This window comes from Eschrichtius robustus, chromosome 1, assembly GCF_028021215.1.
Source record: "Eschrichtius robustus isolate mEscRob2 chromosome 1, mEscRob2.pri, whole genome shotgun sequence".
NCBI classification, from domain to species: domain Eukaryota; kingdom Metazoa; phylum Chordata; class Mammalia; order Artiodactyla; family Eschrichtiidae; genus Eschrichtius; species Eschrichtius robustus.
In genome coordinates this window covers 169,477,828-169,499,394 of record NC_090824.1, presented here as the reverse complement: position 1 = coordinate 169,499,394, position 21,567 = coordinate 169,477,828, and the positions used below count along the sequence as shown (strand labels likewise).

The 21,567-nt window shown below is 46.4% G+C and overlaps 1 protein-coding gene across 2 annotated transcripts in view; it reads left to right on the top strand.

Moving 5' to 3' along the window:
* Positions 1-21,567, top strand: part of ENTREP2 (endosomal transmembrane epsin interactor 2) — a 414,304-nt gene that overhangs the window by 179,218 nt on the left and 213,519 nt on the right. For both annotated transcript variants that reach the window (XM_068538154.1, XM_068538147.1), the window contains exon 2: positions 13,200-13,256. In XM_068538154.1, coding sequence (XP_068394255.1) covers positions 13,200-13,256 — 57 coding nt within the window. The remainder of the gene's footprint in view (positions 1-13,199; positions 13,257-21,567) is intronic.

Genomic DNA, 21,567 nt, shown 5'->3' with positions numbered 1-21,567 from the left:
GGAGAGGGGGTTTAGATGCAAAGGGCAGGAGAAAGTGAGCTCTCTGAGGAAAGATGGTGTGTGCAGGGGGGAGGAGGAGAGGGGAGGGCATGAGGGAGCCCCTATTAAGGGGTGGCTGCAGGGGTCTGATGGGGGTAGCCAAGGCAGGAGGGTGTTCTGGAAAGGTGGGAATGGGACCATGAGGATTGAAGGGGCTTCCCTAGACTTGGCGACCCCAAGGCCACTGCTGACCAGACGTGAGAGTTCTGGAGGGGGACTCAGGGCCAGTCGCAGGAAGGGGCAGTAGCAGTGGGGATGGAAATGGCTCTTATGGGGTGCCGGCCCTGCTGCCCGCGCTTGGGGAGGTCACTGCATCTGTCCGGCGCCTTCCCTACATGGCACCAGCACAGCACAGCTGTCCAGCCCCCCAGCCTCTGTGTGGGGTCCTAGAAGGGTCTAACCTGTGGGTGGACATGGGCCATGAATGAGGGCCAGGGGCCTCAGTGGGATCCCAGGGTCCCAGTGAGAGTGACTTCGGCTGGACGGTCATCAGCGGGGGTGGTCCTCACACACCCATGGGAGCAGCATAAGGAGCACTCCTGGTGGCCTCTTGCAGGAGCCAAGTCCCCATGCCCCTTCCTCCCTTGTCCTCCTCCCGGGACCTCACCAAGTTCCAGGACAGGAGACTCTTTTGGCACCCAAGTCTCTGGTATGGCCTGGGCAGCGAGGAAGGCCCGGGCTGGTGTGAGGGCAGAGGGCTGGAGAGCGGGGCACCTGGGGGGGACATCCGGCCCAGGTGGGGCGAGTGGGCGGGCAGCCTGCGGGTCTGGGCGACAGAGGGCCCTCCGAGGGGCAACCGTGAATGTCCAGGAATTCGGGGGGTCCTTCGGGGCCCAGCCCACTGGCTCCAGGGGCAGGAATTCCAAGAAGGAAGCGTGCTTTGGGGTGGGATTGACTCAGAAGACTCAGGATTCAGGAGCACAGCCTCTGGCTCTGAGAACAGAACAGCCCTGGGAAACCCAGGCAAAGGCACCTTGAAGGCACAGTCCTAGATTTTGGAGTTTGCATAAACAGCGTGTGGTTTCTAACATTAGTGCAGTGGTCTTTATTCATAATCATCTGGAAGTGAAGGAGCAATTTGTCTACCAGACAGACTCACTTCCTGTTGTCGTTCCAGTGGATTTAAAAATTGATGTGGATCTGTGAATTCGCTTGCATAATTATACTCTGATAGCTTTTCATTACACGTAATGCGATTTTAATGGAATTAATGTTCTGTATCAACAAATACATTGTTTTTATTGTTGTGCAAAGAGGAGACTTCTAAAAGAAGAGAATCAACATGATTTGTAAATGGTTTATATGATATTCTTTTCCAGACTGGGCGATGTAACTGCCCACTTCGTGTTGTGCTTTCTTTCCCACTTGGGCTGAGAGAAAGAAGGGGGTCAGGAGGGTCCCGCATACATTTGGGTGCTGGTTGGGATCCATCTTTGAAAGTCACGTTTATGTCTTAAATTTTTTATCATTCTTCATCACAGAGGGGCAACTCACATGGAACTGCCCATGGCCACCTGGCTGGCACATCTCTGGGAAACCAGGCCTTCCTGCTCCCCACACACACTTGTGGGTCAGTGTCGGACCCCCAGCCAAGAGCTGGGGTTCTGGTTTCTTGCCCCCTTTATTCAGCTCTGCAGCCGTAAGTCTGCAGAGTCTGTTGATGTCTGTTGTGAAGCAAAGGGCCCAACAGTGCAAGCACTGGACTCTAGCCGCACCCACCTGTACCACCTGGGGAAGGGGGCATGGAAGGGGGTTATCTCCCAGTTTCTCGGGTATGCCCCCGCCTCCTGAGAAGGCAGAACCAGCCATGTTAGCCTGAGTCTCAATAAAGTGCTTTCTGTCTTCTGTATAAAACATGGGAAATAGAAGGTTGCACGGAAGGTGTTAAAATCCCACTCTCGGGAGATAATCAGAGGCGTCTTGGGGTTCAATGCTAGTTTCTTTGTGTTTTTGCGTGTCGGCATTTGTATTTATTTACTTCATAGAAGGGAAATTATCCCTCCTCCCAGCCATCTTGTAGCCTGCTTTTCCTTTTCTTCTTTTTCTTTTATGTAGTGTGAACTTTTCCGAATGGCCCTAAATATTTTTCCATAATGAGACTTAACGGCAGCAATTGGGAAGGACCTGAAAGATAAGCAGTTCCCTCTTGCCAAAAACCCAGGTTCCCCATTTTCAAAATGATAAATAACACTTTGATTAATATCTGGAATTCTTAGAAGAGGAATTACAGGCTCAAACTGTATGCATAGTTTAAAATATTCATGACTTAATACAGGGATTAAAGATTAGTATTACTGAAGGTTACACACATAAAAGCGAGCATCCTTTTGCCCCCTCCCCAATCTAGTTTCCCATCATTAAGTTTCTTGTATTTCCTTCCAGAGAAACGTTTCTGTATGCACCAGCACCCGTTCCTTTCTGTTTACACAAATGAGATTCATTTTCTGCACACCAGGCTGTGTCTTGTCAGTTATTTATCTTTGAGACCGTTCCACAACAGCACAAACAGATCTGCCTCAAATGTCATGATGCGTATATTCACGTTATATGTAAATATCAAAGTTTATTTAAGTAACCCTTTATTATTACCCACTGGTTACAGCTTTTTGCAGTAAACAGTGTGGTGTACCTCTGGTAGCACATCATAGGCTAAACTCCCATCACTGAGTATGAGTATGTACAGTTTCTAATTTGAGAGGTTTATGAACTTGCCCCCAAGGCAGGCTGCCTCAGTTTATACCAACACCCATAATGTTCGAGAGGAACCTCCCCCCCACCCCAGCCCTTGCCACCACTGGGTTTTTATCAAACTCCACCAAAACACATTGACAGTCTGATTGATAAAAATATTTCTCTTTTGGCTTGCTTTTAAAAAATTGGAGTAGGTTTAAGCATCCCTTTATATGCTTATTGTCCATTAAAAATGTGAACTTCCTATTCCGAATCCTTAGCCACTTTTTTCTGTTGAGTGGTTCCTTTTTCTTACTAATGTATATGAATTCTTTGTGAACTGAGACAATCACCCCTTTGTTTATTGTGCGTATTATAAATATTCCCACATGCAGTTGGTCTCTGATTTTATGTTCTTTTTAAACATAAATATATGTTCATTGGCTCTTGCCACGACTACATAAAGAAGCACCCAGAAGTCAATAGTTGCCAGTAGCCTACCTTTATTTTCTCCTCTGGGTTTGCAAGTCATTTGGGGCCCGCACTTTGGGCTGGAGGCTCCTGGTTGGGTTTAGGTCTGTGCTATGTGTCCATCCTGGGGCCCAGGCTGATGGGGCTGTGTCCTTCTGTGGGCCGGGAGACAGGAGCGCAGAGGGCGAGGGGCAACACGTGATACCCCCGGGGTGCCTTGGGTTGGTGGCCACCCCCACCTCCCATGGCCAAGGCCAACATCGGGTGGGGATGGCACTCTGCCCACTCTGTCCAGAGGCTACCACGGCACATGTCAGAGCCTCGTACTTCTCATACAGGGAGGCCCTAGGGCTGAGAACCAAGATTCTGTTCATCACATGCAGGTGCTTTTTAAAAACATAAATATTTAATTCATTCATCTTTTCTATTAGGACCCTTGATTCTGTGTCGTGCCTCAAAAGGCTGACTTCTTTTCTAAAGATTCTTTTAAGAGTCTGCCATGTTCTTCTAGGGTGTTCATGTTTTGATTTATGTTTTACTTCTTGGTTCTTCTGGAATTTATTTTGGTATAAAAAGTGAGGTAAAGATTAAGCTTTATTTCTGTCCAAGTGTCTAATCAGTTGTCCCAACTCTTTTGATTGGATAGGTTTTCTTTTCCCCTTTTTAGTATGTGAATGAGAATTGCATGGGATTTATGTATTGCTTTGTCCTTCTATTTAAAGAAATGAATCTTTTTCCATCTAATAATGAAGTATTTTATGATTTCAGTAGATGTTTGAGATTTTCTTGATAGTGCTTTTGTTCATTTCATATTAGTTTGTTTATTCTAAGACAGTCTACCTTTTTGCTTGCTGTTACAAATGGAATAATCTTTCCTTAATTTTATCCTCTTTTCTAACCGGGCTTTTCTTACATGCCTATGGGAAAGCTATTTTTTCTGTAGTTCATGAGTTTATATCCTGACATTATAATGGGGTGAGTCACTTAACCTCTTGGTACTTTACTTTTCTCATCTGTGCAGTAGGGCACAAAAATCACACATGCCTTTCAGGGTTGTCAGGATACAAAGAGGTAAAATATAAAACCTTGCTAAGTGTCTGGTATACAGTCAGTGCTCAATAAATGTGAGTATTGATAGTAATATACTTTCTTCATATGTTAATTTTCTAACCAGATGGTTTACTGAATCCTCTTATGGTTTCTTTTTCTTTTCTTTTCTATCAATTCCCCTGGGTTTTCTAGTTCGATAAGTGTATCGTTTTCAAGTAGTAGTAATTTTGCCCCCCCTTTCCAATACTTATATTAGTTTTCTGTTGCTATAGAGCAAATTACCACAAGCATAGAGGCTTAAAACAGCACAGATTTATTATCTCACAGTTTCCATGGGTCAGGAGTCTGGAGCATTTGGGCTGGGTCCCCACTCGGGGTCTGAAGGCTAAAATCAAGGTGAGGCTCGATGCAGCCTCATCTGGTGGCCTGACCAGGGAAAGATCCGCTTCCACACTCCCTAGGGTGTTGGCAGAATTTGTTCTCGTGGTTTTCTTGCAAGCTGTGGGCTGAAGAAGCCCTCCCACGACACGACAGGGCAGCGCACTCTGCAAGACCAGTGCAGAATCTCCCACGTGCTTCAAATCTTTGACTCAGGAAGGGCCGAGACCCAGAGGGCTTGCTTGATGAGGTCAGGCCCACCCAGGAGAAACTCCCTTGGATTAACTCAAGGGAGTTAACTCAAACTGATTTGGAACCCAAGTACAGCTGCAAAATCCTTTCACCCTTGTCACATAGCGTAACCTCAGCCCGAGATCGAATTCCATCAGGTTCACAGCCCCTCCCATCCTCAAGGGGAGGGGATTCTGTAGAACGCGTACACCAGGGGTGGAGGTCTTTGGGACCCTCTCACTAGTCTGCACACCACACTAGTATTTTCAGAAGAATTTTAAATGTAAGTGGTGATTGTGGACATCTTTATCTTGTCTTATTAAATGAAGAACTTTTTTTTTTTTTTGGTAAAAAACGGAGATTGAATTTTATCAAATGCCTTTTCTACATCTACTGTATTACCATATTTTTCACTTTTATCATATTAATGATTAATTTTATTGCTACATTTTCTCTTAGTGAAACATCTTTACATTCCTGACATGAACCCCTTGTCTTGTTCTTTATCCTTCTAAATGTACTGCTAAATTCTATTTTCTACCATTTTATTTTAAAATTATGTTCCTCTGTTTATAAGTAAAATTGGTCTATTTTCTACTCTTTTGATATTTTACAGGTTTGTAATTGTTATGCTGACATTTGTAAAAAAAATTTGGAAAGTTTCCTTGTTTTCTCCCTCTGTGCTCAGAGAAAAATTAAATAGTGTTGGAAATCTCTGTGCTTTGAAGTTTGTGAAGAATTTGCCTGTAGCTGTTTGGCCACTTTCCCAATTTCTTAGTGTTAATAGGTACATTTAGTTTTTGGATTTGAGGGAGAATCAATTGTAGTAATTTATATTTTGCATACCACATTAGTAATTTATATTACTAGTATAAATTAATATAAAATTGAAGTAATATAAACCAATATAAAATTATACTAATATTTGTAATTTATATTATACATTAGAAAATCACCTGTACATCCTGGATGCTGTAGATTGAATGTTTGTGTCCCCCTAAAATTCACACGTCAAATCCTAGGCCCCAGTGTGATGGTATTTGGAGTAGAGTCTTTGCAAGGGGATTAGGTCATGAGGGTGGAGTCGGCATGAATGGGATTAGTGCCCTTATAGGAGAAACTCCAGGAGCTCCCTCACCCTTTCCACCAGTGAGGACACAGTGGAAGGACCACTGTCTATGGACCAGGAAGTGGGCCTCACCAGACACTGATCTGCCTATGCTTTGGTTTTGGACAAAGGACGTGCTCCTTGAGGCACTGCAGGTCTCCGAGGCCCCCCACTTCATCCGCAAATACACACACACACACACACACACACACCACACACAGTGGCAGGTGGCTGGAGTCCAGGGAGCAGGAGCGGTCAGAGCAGTGCATGGCTGCAAGGAGGTTGCCCTGAGCCTGGATGCCCCCTGCACAGCGAGGCTGGCCAGGAGGGCTCATCCTGAGGTCTCCACGCTGAGCCATGAGGTCCCTGGAGACCATGGTGTTTCCGAATCCTGGGTGCTCCCTGGTTACTGGCAGAAGTACAACTCTATTGGGAAAAATTCCTCCATTTTGGGTCCATAGAACCTCAACTGATGAAGATCAAGTGCTGTATTCACAACAAAAGACTTCCAAGAATGCAGGCATCAAAGAAAGCCAGCTGCAGTGAGTGGGGGTCAACAGAAACAATGAAGGACAGACTTAGACGCCTTCCTTTCACTACCCCCTTGGACTCTAGAACCTCTGAAAGTGAAACAGTTAAAGTAATTATGGGCAGAATCCTAAAGATGAGCGTGCAACAAGAAACTATCTGAAACAAATAGCTGTATTTGGGGAAAGGTAAAAATAGAACTTCTAAATACCTAAAATATAACCATTGAATTTTTCTAAACAAATGCAAATGTTCAACAGCTGATTAACAGGGAAAATTAGTCATCTGGAAAATACACCTGAAGAAATTATTCAGAATGAAATACTGAGTGGCACGGGTGTGGACGATGTGAAAGAAGAACTAAGGGATTTGGAGGATGAAGTACGAAGGATCAGCATGTGGCTATTGGGGTCCCCGACAGAGAGAATGTAGGAGAGAAAATATTTGAAGAGGTACTGGCTAAAAATTTCCAGAACTAATGAAAAATATAAATTTACAGATTCAGAAGCACAGTCCATCTCAAAGAGGATAAAGAAAAAGAAATGCACACGTAGACATATCATGCAGAAACTTCAGAACACCAAGGGCAAGGAGACAATCTTAAAAGTCTTTAAAGAGTGAGCAACACCCCTCAAGGAACAGCAGTTTAACGACAGCCAACTTCTTAATGGCAACAGTGGAAGCCAGAAAGTAGAATAATATCTTCAAGCTCTTGAGAGGAGAAACTGTCCACCTAGGATTGTGTATCCAGCAAAACTACTTTTCAAGCTTGAGGTGAAGTAAGAAATTTACAGATAAACAAAAAAGGGGAATTTGCCACTAAAAGATCTACACTGAATCAAGGACTTCTAAATCAAAGGTTCCTAACTTCTGGTAGAGCAGTCTGGTGAGGTCTTTGGGGTCCCTCTCAGAATGAGGTTTTTAAATGCATGAAATAAAATATACAGAATTACAAAGGAAACCAATTATTTTAAAACATTTTAAAATCAACTTATTTTTAAAAGTATAATAATATATGTGCGACGTTACTCATCAGATAACAAAATCTAGTGGCGGGTCTAGAAACTACCCTAATTTCAGAGTAAATAGCTCTGGCAAAGCCTACATCTTACAGGGCAGAGCCAGGGCACATGAGTTTGGTACCCAGCGTACGTGAGCTAATTTGCATCAAGGAAACACACATTGCAGTAGAACAGGTGGCGTGTATCTCAGCTCTGATTTTCTTTTGACTCATGAGTTATTTATAACATTTATATGATTTTACATTTTTTTCTTTCATGGGGCAACTTTGTCATCGATTTATAGCTTTGCTACTGTATGAAAAGCAAACGAAATCTATAGAGTTCTTTTTCTGTCGTGGAGAAGGTCCTTTGAGGAGAGTGGCTTTCCTTGTGGATGTTCTGAGTTTGATGCACTGACGTGCAGAGAAAGTTGGGACCACGGGCCGGAAGCGAACGGTTGGGAGCAGGAATGTGCTGAGGGAAGGAGGCACAGGCATGGGTGGGATGGGAAGGCTGCAGAGGTGTCTCTTTCCCAGACGGGAGCCGAGATGGACTCAGGAGGCTGAGGGCCTGCACGCCTGATGGAACCTGGCCATGTGGCCCCGGGGAGACCCAGACAAAGAAAACCAGGCTGAAAGAGAAGAAAATGGAGGTGGGATAAAGTAGGAGGATCATCTACTCCATGAGGCCCACATAGCGCAGGCCTGCAATCCGGAAGGTTTAGAAGGTGGGGACCCACAGACGTCTTTCATTCTGAGCAGCTCAGAGTACTATCTGTGCCCTTATTGCAATAGCAGGTCTTTTTCCAGACACGTGAATGTTGGCTTTTTAGTGGTAAACTGGTACCACTGTAGCTATGGGGCAGCCGGCCATATATTTTGTGAAATAATTTAATTGGCTTTCAAGTCTGCATTCTGGAAGCACTTGCTTCACTACCCGAAATGTTGCATTACCGTTTGCCTTTGAACCAGATTGGAAGATCTGAAAAAAGTTCCTGATTTTAGGCAGTGAAAGAACTTTTCAATCTCAGAGACAAGATTTAAAGGACTGATTTATTCCGGGCCTCGGAGTACAGGGGCAGCACCAATCAAAGGCAAGGACTTCTGCTGTAAAGATGCTGTTACTTCCCCGCAGTCTCTTATCCCCTCTCATTGCTCTCAACAGCAGGAAGCTCTTTCTCATTTCTAATTTTATCTCTTGCATCTCTGTAGGCTGGGTGGGGAAGTGGAGAAAAGAGCCAGTTGGCGTCCTTACAGCAACTCACAGGTGCTGGGAAAGTTAACCCTCCTCTCTGGGCAGCATCATGCCTTTCCTGTTCTTCTTGGCTTTTCTTTCACAACTACTGAATTGTCTGTTCCTCTTCTCTGACCCTCTTCAATGTCTTTGTAAACTGCAGACTTTGAATAACAATCCTGGCAAATTAAACAGGACAGAGGGTACTTGAGATATAATTTCACTGGCCAGCTAGATGCAGGACCTCGTTCCTCACAGGAGTGGTACAAAGTAAGCCTGCAGAATTACCGAGATGGCAGAACATGCAACACCGTCCTGCCTTGTTGCTAGGATTGAGCAAACAGCAGTTCAAGCTAAGTCCCTGTCGTTTCAGAGCAGGGATATGGTCCCCTCCCCTGGTTGCCATGGGGATGGGAGCAGGCACCCTCAGGGAGGAGGAGCCCAGCATCTGGTCTTTGAAAGTCTCCTCCACTCTAATGTAGTCACCCTTGTTAGAGCTGGTGCTGGTGTTTCTGTACCAGAGGCAGAGAAGTCCGCTCTGCCTGAGAGCAGATGTGGAGGGAGAGGGGGTATTTAGGAACAAAAATCCAGCATCCCACTCTGGATGTGTTAGTGTATTAGTAAGCTCAGGCTGCAGTAACAAAATATCGTAGAAATAATGCCTTTTGCGGCAACATGGGTGGACCTGGAGATTGTCATACTGAGTGAAACAAGTCTGATAGAGAAAGACAAATATCATATGATATCACTTATGTGTGGAATCTAAAAAAAATGATGCAAATGAACTTATTTACAAAACAGAAACAGACTTATAGATATTGAAAACAAACTTATGGTTACCAAAGGGGAAAGGTGGGGGAGGTATAAATTAGGAGTTTGTAATTAATATACACATACTACTATATATAAAATAGATAATCAACAAGGACCTACTGTAAAGCACAGGGAGCGCTATCGATATTCTATAATAACGTATATGGGAAAAAAATCTGAAAAAGAATGGACATGTGTATATGTATAACTGAATCACTCTGCTGTATACCTGAAACTAACACAATATTGTAAATCAACTATACCCCAATATAAATAAATATTAAATTTAAAAAATTATCATAGACTGGGCCAATTAAACAGAAGTGTATTTTCTTGCAGTTCTGGAGGCTGGAAGTCTGCAATCAGAATGCTGCCATGGTCAGGTTCTGGGGAGGGCCCTCTTCTTGGCTTGTAGACTGCTCACTTCTCTGTGTCCTCATGTGGCCTTTCCATGGTGTGTACTTGTGGAGAGAGAGATCTCTCTCTCCTTCTCTTCCTATAAGGCCACCATCCCATCATGGGGCCCCCACCTTCACAACCTAATCTAACCCTAATCACCTCCTGAAGGTCCTGCCTCCAAATACCACCACATTGAGGGTTGGGGCTTCACCATGTGGATTTGGGGGGGACACAGACATTCAGTCCCTGACAATTTGTTTTCTATTTCTGCAGAGCAGATTTCTGCAAACTTTGCAGCTTAGCACAACACCCATTTACCATCTCACAGATTTCTTGGGTCGTGAGTCTGGACATGGCTTAGTAGGGTCAACTGGCCAGGGTCCCACAAGGCTGCAGTCACGGTGTTGCCAGGGCAACATCATTTCGAGATGCTGTCCCTGGGGAGGGTCACGGAATAGCACATCCTACTCACACTCAAGGGGAAGGCATTATACAAGGTCGGAATCTCCATGCCTCATTGCGTTTGATGGTTTTATTCTTTGCCTTCGTATAGGGGACTTGGATCCATTCCCAATTATAGTTATTATTGATATTTAGAAATGTAAATTATCTTCAAGAAGCAAATTGTCCATGTTTGTTGGAAGTAAAATTATTTGAGGGTATTTGTGGAATTATAACTTCATGATGAAGATGGGAAATGTCAAGAATTTTTACTGTGGCCTAAGATAAGTGCTGTTAACTTCCTTTGTGTTTAGAAACCCCTGCTCCTTGGAGGTCCAGTAAAATCCCTGTTGTAAGTGGCCTGGTCATTGTAGAGACTTGATAGTTTTAGCAGCTTCAGCTTAGAAGATGCAGGAGTTCTGTCTGTGTGTATCAGAGAGGACTTGAGAGGTCTGGGGTGGTTTGGGAGTTCAGTGGGGCCCCATGTTCTCTCAAATTCCTAGGCCCTTCCTGGGTGAGGAGGCATTGGGCCATGTCTGGAAGGATGGGTGAAATTTCATCTGGTAGAAATGGGAAGGAGAAGGCAGAGCGTAAGTGGACATCTTCTGGGAGATAGTCTGAGAATTCTCATCCTCTCTTCAGGCTCAGTCTGGGCGTGGCCAGTGTTGGTGTGAAGGGCAGACAGAGGACACTGTGGAAGCCCCGTCCTAGGAGGATGGTGGGGTCAGAGCTCGGCCCCCAGAGCTTGGTCATCATCTGAAGGAAGAGAAAGGGGTGGGGCTGAGGCAGGGGGCCAGGAGGTGGGGGGTGACAGGAAGGGAGTGCTGAGTATGGAGGGAAGACAGCCCGCAGGGGTTCTGTTCCAGGGCTCGTGTTTGAGAAATGCAGTGGCTTTGGTGCCCACAGTGGCCAGGACACGAGTGGAGGGTCACTTAGGGCGGTGCTGGTGGGAAATCAGGGACCGGATTTGTGTGGGTCTGGTTGCCCGGCCAGGGAGGTGACATTCACCTGACAGAGGCGTCCAGCGCAGTTGCAGTGGAGGGGCAGAGGTGAGCGAGTGGCTGAGCACCCCGTCCAGGCAGGTAAATCATGAGAGCGAGAGCAAGCAGAGGGGGAGGAGAGGTGTCGAGAGCAAGAGCTAACCCAGCTTCACGACTGTGGCTCCTGAGCGCGCCAGGAGCTCAGATGTTGACGGCGGAGTTGGCCGAAGTTTTGGATTCTCCACAAGAAGGTTTGGAGGTGGAGAGAAGAGGTCAGGGTGTGCGCTATCCAGCATGAGGTGATGGTGAGAGTCCCAACAGCCTATCCTTAGGAGAAATGGCAGCTCAGTCCAACGGAAAATGACTTGGGGGAAGTCGTGTGTCCATTGAGGAGGAAGAATTCGACACCAGGGAGGGTGTTCTGATGGGTGGAGTGTTGGGTGCAGAAGGGGAGAGAGTGGCTTTAGAGGCACATGGAGAAGAATGATGGAGACTTGGCCTCGGAGACCGTGGGGCAGGGGGGTGGGGAACAGCAGCCCAGGGTTTCTGTGACGGCTGGAGCTGGAGCTGGGTGGCATCGCGGAGAGAGGAGACTCGGGAGGTGGGAAAACGGTTGTCTGTAACATTTGCAGCATTGGCTGCGTTTGGAAGAGGTACGTGCCTTGAAGGGAGAAGGTAGATGTGACAGGCTGGGGAGCAGAGCATGCTGAAGCTCTTCCATTCATTCTTTTCTGTTAAGTGTGTGTGTGTGTGTGAATAGGTTTAAAGCCTTTCATATAAAGACAACTGGTCCGGGTGTTGTTGGACATCTGAGACCAACACGGCACTGGGTGGGTGGAGGCTGCAGGGTCTAAGACTCGGTCCTGCTCAGTGTAGAGGTGCCAGAGCGTGAACCTGGGCTCTCTCACCAACGGGACCTTGTGGGTCTGTTCAATTGCGTGTTCTCCTCCGGGTCTGAGGTCGGTCCTTTTGGAATCCCAGGGGAAGTGCAGCCCGACCCCTCCAGCCTGGTCCTGGACTGCCTGGCCCAGGCCCACCATGGAAAGTCAAGGTGGTAACAGCCCTTGTCTGTTGCATCCAGCGACCCCTCTGAAGGCAGATTGCGGTGGGCAGTGGGCAATGGGCGCGGGGTGCAGCTGTGTCTCTGTGGTCCAGTGGCCCTGCCTGGACACAAGGAGACTGGGAATACGGGGATCAGCAAACATGGGTCTGACGTGGGCTGGGCTTGGGGGGCAGCCTGGAAGAAGGGTGGGCCAGGAGCCGAGGGTGGTTCTCCCGAGAGTTGGCAGACACAGGACGACAGGGGAGCCAGGGCGGAGGGGGCACTGCTGGGGAGGTTCTGGGGGGACGTGCTCGGCGAGATGGGGGCCAGGGGTCGGACGGGGCTGGCCTGGGCTGGGGCGGGCAGCTTAGAGCCAGTGTGGAAAGCGAGGGAGCCTCCTTGGTGGGGTGAGAGTGAAGGGGAGACCCCTGTAGGGGCTGGGGGGGGGTCCCAGGTGTGGGAGAACAGAGGGAGACTTCGGGCCGCTGTGCAGGTTGCGGGTGACCTGTGAGTGGGGACAGTACCGCCTTCCCCAAAGTAGTGTGTTCACTGCTGTCTGTGATGTTAAAGCACACAGCAAGTATCTCTCAGGACCTGGGGGGATAAGGCTGAGGGCCCAGGGGTGGGTGGGAGGCTTGTTCAGAAAGCGCACCTGCTCTTGGCATCCCTGCGAGCTGGTCACTCTGGCCCCGCGTGGTGGCTGCAGGTGTGACTGTCGGGAGGGACAGACCCACCACCGTGACCCGCTCCTGCCTGCGTGCTGTGCTCTAGAAAAGTCCGGGGAGGCTCCTCACCCCCTGCTCCCTCTGTTCCAGGTGCTGCTGTCGGGACTCATCGGCGTCGTCTCCTGGAAGAGGCCCCTGTCCCTCGTGGTAAGTGGCATCCAGGTCCCCATGCGGCCATGGAGCAGGGCTCTGCCCGCGGAGGTGTGAGTGCTTTCAAGGCGCGTTAATCTTGTCCGTGGGCGTCCTGCTGCCCCCTCCACAGACGCTCATGGGCCATCCTCTTCCTGTTTGTCGGTGTTGTGCCCTCTTGGAGGACATGCCACCAACAAAGGCATTTTAATAAGTGCAGATGCAAGCGTTTTCTCTAGACTGATAAACACGATTGTGCACATGCATATGCTTACGGGTGATCACACAATAGGACGTAGCTCATCCGAGTTCCAGAAATGTTAGCTTTCTGTGTGTTTTGGAGACTGTGAAACTCTATGAGGTATTGGTATTTATTTGCATAGATGTTTCTTTGGAAGAAGGAAGAAAGGGGTGCCCCTGGAGCCCTCTCTCATGGGGTCAGGCCTCGTGCTGGGGAGGAGGACGCCACACGGGGGGGTGGAAAGAGGATGATGGTTTTTCCATCTGAAAGTACCCAGAGTGAATTTATGTCTATTGATTTGTATGTGTGTTCTTCTCAGCATGTGCATTAATATATTTATGTGTCCACGTCAGGACTATACAGAGAGGTTTTCTGGGTTTTGATGGATAATGAAAAAGACGGCATGGATTTTTTCCTCTTAGGTAGTAATCAATTATTTAAAATCTCTTCTTTAAGTGATTAGACTTGGAGATAATGACATACTAAATATTAATGGAAGTAGAAAAAACCCCACAAATCTTGTCTGTTGTAAACACCTCCTCCTTCGTGAGGGGAATCATGACATCCTGAAAAGGCACTGGGAGGGAGGGGTAGTTTAATTCAGGGGACCTCCTCTTGTACAAAATACTGAGAAATTTCCTTAAAATTTTTTTATATTGAAATTTTCAAATATTCACCAAAGTAGAGAGACTAGTATAATGAACCCCGTGTACCCCTATCCGTCCTCAACGGTATCAACATTGACTGGTCCTGTTTCATCTAAGCCCTTTGCTGGGTTATTTTGAAGTAAATCACGGCTTGTGTATCGAGGCGCTGACTCTTCCATGCAGGGGCAAGTGGCGGCAGACACGGGGCCGTGGGGCCTGACGTTTTGGCTGTGCTGTGGGTCCCCTTCAGGGAAACGGGAACAACCTGCCCATCCCTCCTGACCTACCCCCACCGTGCAGTGCAGAGAGAGTAAGCCCTCAGCCTGGCATCTGAACAGAGGAAAGCTGCCCTCCTTCGGGTGGGTGTGTGGGATGGGAGAAAGGGCACCCGTCCCCCGGCCACCGCATGCCCGCCCCAGCCCTACCCTGGGATGGAGCTTCTCAGGCCTGGGCATCTTAACGCGAAGGATGCACGTGCTCATGCCTGCCGAGGGGTCAGGACTCCTTGTGCAGGTGGCTCAGGTGTGTCCTTGGGGTGGGGGGGCCCGCAGCAGTAGGGTGGGTCTCGGGGCCTCACCCAAGGAGGGTGGCCCCAGCGGGAGCCCCTGCAGCCGAGCTTTCCAGGGGCTCACCCCCCAGCTCCACGCAGCCCAGCAGCTCTCCAGGTAGACGAGGAGGAAGGGCTCCCCCAGCTCAACTGGCTGCTTTGCTGAGTCAGGGAGGTAAGGGGTCAGTTAGGGTGACACCAGCTGCTGTCAGACCCCAGACTTCGTGTCTTAACTCCGTGAACATCTGCTTCCTGCTCCCGTCCAGGCGGGCCTTCCAGGCAGCGGCTGCTCCCCCCACACGAGATTCAAAGACCCCGCTTGCTTCCACCGGCGGCCCTGCACTCCCCAGGCCCGTGGGGTCCCCTGCATTTCAGTGAAGGGGGGAGAGGATGGAGGAGAAACACGTGCTTCTTGACTTCCTTGGCCTGAAAGGGACACTCATGCTTGCGCGTCACACCAATGGGGAGGTCTCGTCACGGGGCCCGAAGCGTGTCTGGTTGGGAAGGAAGCTGGAAAAGGTTGTCCCTCCCTGGACGGGTCCCTCCCAGGGACGGCCCACGTTGTGGAGTTGGGACAGAGTCTTGGCGGAGAGCTGGTTGTCTCTGCTGTAAGGATACTCTGCTGTCTGTTGACCAGGATGATACAACTTTTGATTCGTTAGCAGAAAACTCACTCTCTGAACTGTGAGCATTGATGTGGCCTTAGCTTTCCTCCCTGCCTAGCCTCACCCTGGCACCTGGACCCTCTGGACTTGCGGCGTGTGGTGTGGCCCCCAACTGACAGGTCCTCCCCGACCCCTCTGGCCTCTGCCCTGCCCTTCCACTCATTAGGGCTCGCTTCTCGCCGCTTCCTGGAAGCCCTCCTTCCCCCCAGGCTCCTCGGAGCATCTGCGTCCAAGCCCCTCATCGTGTTCCACGACATGTAGGGCCCACCTACAAACTACTGTTAACAGGAACCATGTGCTGGGTGTTTCCTTCTTGCTAAGCCCTGCACGGGATCCCCTGAGCTTATCCACACAGTATCCTTGTGAATAAGCTACTGTTTTTATCCCCATTTTCCAGAAGAAAAGGAAGACTTAGAAAGGTAAGCATCTTGCCTAGGGTCTCACAGCTAGAATAGCTTGAAGTCTTGATTTAAATAATTCCTTTTTTTTAAGAATTATTTTTTATTGGGGTGACATTGGTTTATAACATCATGTAAGTTTCACGTGTACAGCCTTATATTTCTACATCTGTGTACGCTGCAGTGTGATCATCACCAAATATCCAGTTTCTATCCATCACTCCTCCACTGAGCCCCTTTCCCCTCTGGCAACGACTATTCCATTCTCTGTATCTACGTGTTTGTTTTTGGTTGCTTTGGTATGTTCATTTATTTTGTTTTGTTTGTTTGTTTGTTTTTAAGATTCTACATACAAGCGAAATCATACAGTATTTGTCTTTCCCCGTCTGACTTACTTCACTTAGCATAAAACCCTCAAGGTCCATCCATGTTGTCACAATTGGCAGGATTTTATCTTTTTTATGGCTGAGTAATATTCCATTGTGTATATGTACCACATCTTCTTTATCCATTCCTCTGTTGATGGACATTTAGGTTGTTTCCATGTCTTGGCTATTGTTAATAGTGCTGCAGTGAACATCGGGGTGCATGTGTCTTTTCAAATTAGTGTTTTCTTTTTCTTCAGATATATGCCCAGCAGTGAGATTGCTGGGTCATATGGTAGTTCTACTATTAATTTTTTGAGGAACCTCCATACTGTTCTCCATAGTGGCTGCACCAATTTACATTCCCACCAACAGTGTAGGAGGGCTCCCCTTTCTCCACATCCTCACCAGCATTTATTATTTCTTGCCTTTTTGACAATAGCCAGTCCAATGGGCATGAGGTAATAATCTCATTGCAGTTTTGATGTGTGTTTCTCTGATAAATAGTTCTTTTATACCAAGCTCCAGTTTTATCCTTTACTCTAATGGTACGTTTCCATCTTCCCAAGGCATAAAACTGAAGAGGCCACTGTGAGTTCTGGTTCATTTCCAAGGGGACACGACACTCCCCACACGAATGACCACCAGAGCGAGTTGCCCTCTCTGAAGGGAGGTGTCTGCCCCTCGAGGTGTTGGAAGAGCCTCGCAGGCTGGCAGGGGGAGGCCAGGAGCGATGCTGATGTGGGGCTGCGGGCGCTGCCCTCGGTCGCTTGGCCATATCTCTCCTCCGACAGGCTGGTGAGTGTGGGCCTGTCACAGCCCTGCTGGGCCTCCTTTCTGTGCCTCACTCTGAGCCCATCAGACAGAGTGAGGTGAGGGAGGGGGTGTAAGCTTCAGGCCAGAGCGACTGATGTGCTGTGGGTGGTGGAGGGGCTTGCGTTGGGAAAGAGGACAAGGTGGGGGCAGCAGGCTGGCTGATGGGGCCAGGAAGGAGGCCGCCCTTTCCAGCTGGGGCCTGTGATGCGAGGGGAGGAGGAGGGAGAAGCTGTGACCTTCTCACCATCGTATTTTCTAAGAGCCTTTCCAAATTCTGAAACAAGGAGGGCGCTACGCCAGTAGAGAATACGTATGTTCACATTATTTTTTTCACATTCATTTTTTTCTATGTGCTAAGTGTCTCCTATGATTGAGATAATTGTCTTCCTTACATCAAACTATAAAAGGTTCTACATTACGCTAGATGCCAATTAAGATTCAGATTGTATAGCTCTGATTAGCTCATTTTTTTTAAAGATTCAGTGGCATGTCTTGTGATTGCTTATACATATATCAATATTGGAAACAGTCTCACACATAATCACAGGTAGTACAGGAGCCCCCTCCCACCATCCACGGTCCTGCTTTACACGGTTTCAGTTACCCACCCTCAGCTGCAGTATGAAGATATTAAATGGAAAATTCCAGAAATAAACAATTCATAAGGGCTTCCCTGGTGGCGCAGTGGTTAAGAATCCGCCTGCCAATGCAGGGGACATGGGTTTGATCCCTAGTCCAGGAAGGTCCCACATGCCGCGGAGCAACTAAGCCTGTGTGCCACAACTACTGAGCCTGCACTCTAGAGCCCGCGAGCCACAACTGCTGAAGCCCGTGTGCCTAGAGCCTGTGCTCTGCAATAAGAAGCCACCGCAGTGAGAAGCCTGCGCACCACAGTGAAGAGTAGCCCCCGCTTGCCGCAGCTAAAGAAAGGCAGCGCACAGCAACGAAAACCCAACGCAGCCAAAAATAAATAAATAAAATAAATTTTTTTAAAATTAAAAAAAAAAACAATTCATAAGTTTTCAATTTCTTGCTGTTCTGAGTATTGTGGTGAAACCCATGCCATCCCACTCCAGCCCCCCTGGAATCGTCCCTTTGTCCAGTGGATCCCACCTGTTAGTCACTCAGTAGCCATCTGGGTTATCGGAGTGACTGTCGCAGTATCTCGGTGCTGTATTCAAGTGACCCTTATTTTAGTTAATAAAGACCCCAAAGCTCAAGAGTAGTTATGCTGGCAATTTGGATACACCAGAGAGAAGCTGTAAAAGTGCTAGACTTAATAAGGAAAGAAAAATCGTATGCTGAGTTTGCCAAGATCTACGGTAAGAACAAATCTTCTATCTGTGAAATTGTGAAGAAGGAGAAAGAAATTTATGCTAGTTTTGCTGTCACTCCTCAAACGGCAAAAGGTATGGCCATAGTACACTATAAGCACTTAGTTAAGATGGAAAAGGCATTAAATTTGTACAATAAGATATTTGAGAGTGAGACCACATTCACATAAATTTTATTACAGTATATTTTTATAATTATTCTGTTTTATTATTATTATTGTTAATCTCTTACTGGGCCTAACTTACGAATTAAGCTTTATCACAGGTATATATTGATATATACAGGGTTTGGTACTATCTGCCATTTCAGGCATCCACTGGGGGCCTTGGAATGTATTCCCTGCAGATAAGGGGGGACTACTGTACACTTAAAAAAAAAAACTTGAGTGGGTAGTACTGACCTGGCCACTAGATTATTTGTGATAACTAATACTGTTGAGAAACTAATAACCACAGGGTTGAAAACATTTTTAGAATTTATTTTTATATGTAACAAATTACAGTTTATTTAGTATAGTTTTTTAAAAGCAAAGTAGACATATTTTGAAAAGTACTAATCTGTAGGAATAAGAGTGCCATATAGAGTGATGTGTTTAGTATTGTTTGTGTTTTATGTTATAGTGGTTGAGGAGTCTGACTTTTTGGTTTATTCAGATAGTGGTTTACTTTTATTGCTAAATTTTATCAACCCCAATAGGAATGTATATCGGTTAGGGTTCAGTCTGAGAGGCAGAACCTCTAGGAGCCAACACCAAGCATCTCTGTGAGTCAGACTCTTCAAACCGCTGCTCTGGCCCCACTGCCCATCACCCTAACCACATCCACCTGGTCTTTGGTGATGAAGTGCCGCCACTCGGCCCCTGCCACCCTGGGATCCCAGAATCCTCATGCACTTGGGGATCCTAGTTTGATGGCAGCACAGGCATGTCTACTGCAGTTTCTGATCTACAGAGGAGAGTCCCTCAGGGCTCCTCAAGTGTGCTGGGGCTCCCCTCACAGATGTATTCTCAGCGCCGTGGTGGAAGCTGTGTTCTCGGGATCCTCCGGGACGGGTGAGCAGGTCTTACATGAAGAGTGCACTCTGTCATTCCAGTCTCCCCCAGCCTTTAAGTTCCTCCCTCGAGGGTATACCTAGAAGGTCTGGCATTTCAACTTCACTTAGTGCAGCCCACCTTGGGGTTTGTATTTGAGCCAAACAAACAGCGAGAATCCTTCCTAATTCCTCCAGCTAAGACGTTGAATGCCAGAATCTCTGCTTGGTGGGCCCATTTCACTAACCTTGGCCTGATTCAACAGTGTATGCCTTCTACCTTGATGCCCCACCATCCATGGTAAGTCCTAAGATTGCCCGTGTCCAGCTGTGAGAAGGGTCCCCAGGCTGCAGCACAGGCAGGGGGAGTCTGGGCAGAGCCTGGCACACTAGCTGAGTTAAGGAGAACAAGCTGAGGGGCCGGGACTTCAGGGTGGCTAGAGCTTTCAGGACAAGTGCCTGAGAGCTTACAAAAGTCCTGGAGACGCAGAGATGATCCCTTATCAGTATTCGGCTGATACTGATCAGCTCTTGCAGGTGAGGCCAGGAAAGAACCAATGAGAGGATTAGAGGGAGCAGCACCAGGCACAAGAGCAGGGCTTTCCCACCGCCCAGGTTGGAAAACCTCATGATTCACTGGGACAGCAGGTGGAATACTCAGCAGAATCTTGCTTCCGTTATGGGGAATACTAAGCTCCAGCCTAAATGCTGCTCCAGTCCTGTCTGACAAATCTTGAGAGCTAGATCCAAAAGAATCAAACCATTTCCAAGTAATTCATACATGTCCCAGAGCAAAGTTCAAGAATGTTCATAGGAATACAAAATTATCCACCCAAGACAACATGCATAATCAGATTACTAGGCATGCAGAGAAACAGGAAAATGCAACCTGACATGGTGAGAAAAATAAACAAATTGAAACCAATACAAAACTGACCTGGATGTTAGAAATAGCTGACAAAGATATTAAAACAGTTGTTATAACTGTATTGCAGATGTTTAAAAGTAGAGACAGTATAAAAAAGACCAGTTGAACTTCTAGTGAACTACAGTGGGAGAAAAAATTCATTGGACAAGATTAACAACAGATTAGATCAGAGATAAGAAAGGATTAGTGAACTCGAAGGCATTGCACTAGAAATTATTCCAAAATGTGGGACACAGAGAAAAAAGAATTTTGTAAAAAATGGAAAAATCATTAGTGAGCTGTGTGGGGAAATTTCAAGAAGCCTCATATCTGTGGAATGGATACCTAAAATAGTGGGGATGGACAGGAAAAAACTATTTGAGGAAATAATACTGAAATGTTTTTTCAAAATTGGATAAAACTATGAGCCCACAGATCTGAGAAGCTCAACGTGCACAAAGAACAGGAAGTATGAAGAAAAGCACACCAAGATATTATGGAATTTATAACATATATATGGCAAAAATTGTGTAAATGCAGGAAGATAGAAGTATACAGTGTAAGGCTCTTAAGCTCTCTGTGGTGAGCTGTGATAAGGTGAATATATATACTATAAGCCCAAACACAACCACCAACATTAAAAAAAATTTTTTTAAAGACTTGGCTAATGAGCTAACGAAATAAAATGGAGTCATAAAAAATACCCAGTTCATCCAAAAGAAGACAGAAAATAAAGGAAAAATTAGACAATGAATAGATGAGACAGAAAGGAAACAAATAACAAGATTTCATTGCCCGTTTGAATTTTTCTGTGATGTGCTTATTTACATCTTTTGTCTATTTTTCTGTAAGACTGTTTTTCATTAATCTGTGGGATTTCTTAATATAGTAATTATTTTCCATTTTAGGTGACTAATATTTTATCCCAGTCTGTTGTTTGTCTTTGTCTTTTAATTTTTGATGAAATACCTTTTTTAAAAAAATACAGAATTGTTAGCTTTTTGATTTGCAAAATCTGTTGGCTTTTTTTCTTATGGGGCTTCTGGGGTTTTTTCTTATTTTAAAAGGTCTCTCTTGCCCCACAATTCTGAAATTATTTTCCTGTGTATTTCTAAAACATTTATGGCTTTGCTTTTTATGTTTAGGTATTTGATCCCAAACTTACTTTGATCTATAGTATGAAGTAAGGCTCTAACTTTTTATTTTCCAAATGGACAGCCAGCTAAGTCTCCAACACCATTTTTTTTAAAATTTTATTTATTTATTTATTTATTTATTTATTTATTTATTTATTTATTTATTTATTTATTTATTTATGGCTGTGTTGGGTCTTCGTTTCTGTGCGAGGGCTTTCTCTAGTTGTGGCAAGTGGGGGCCAT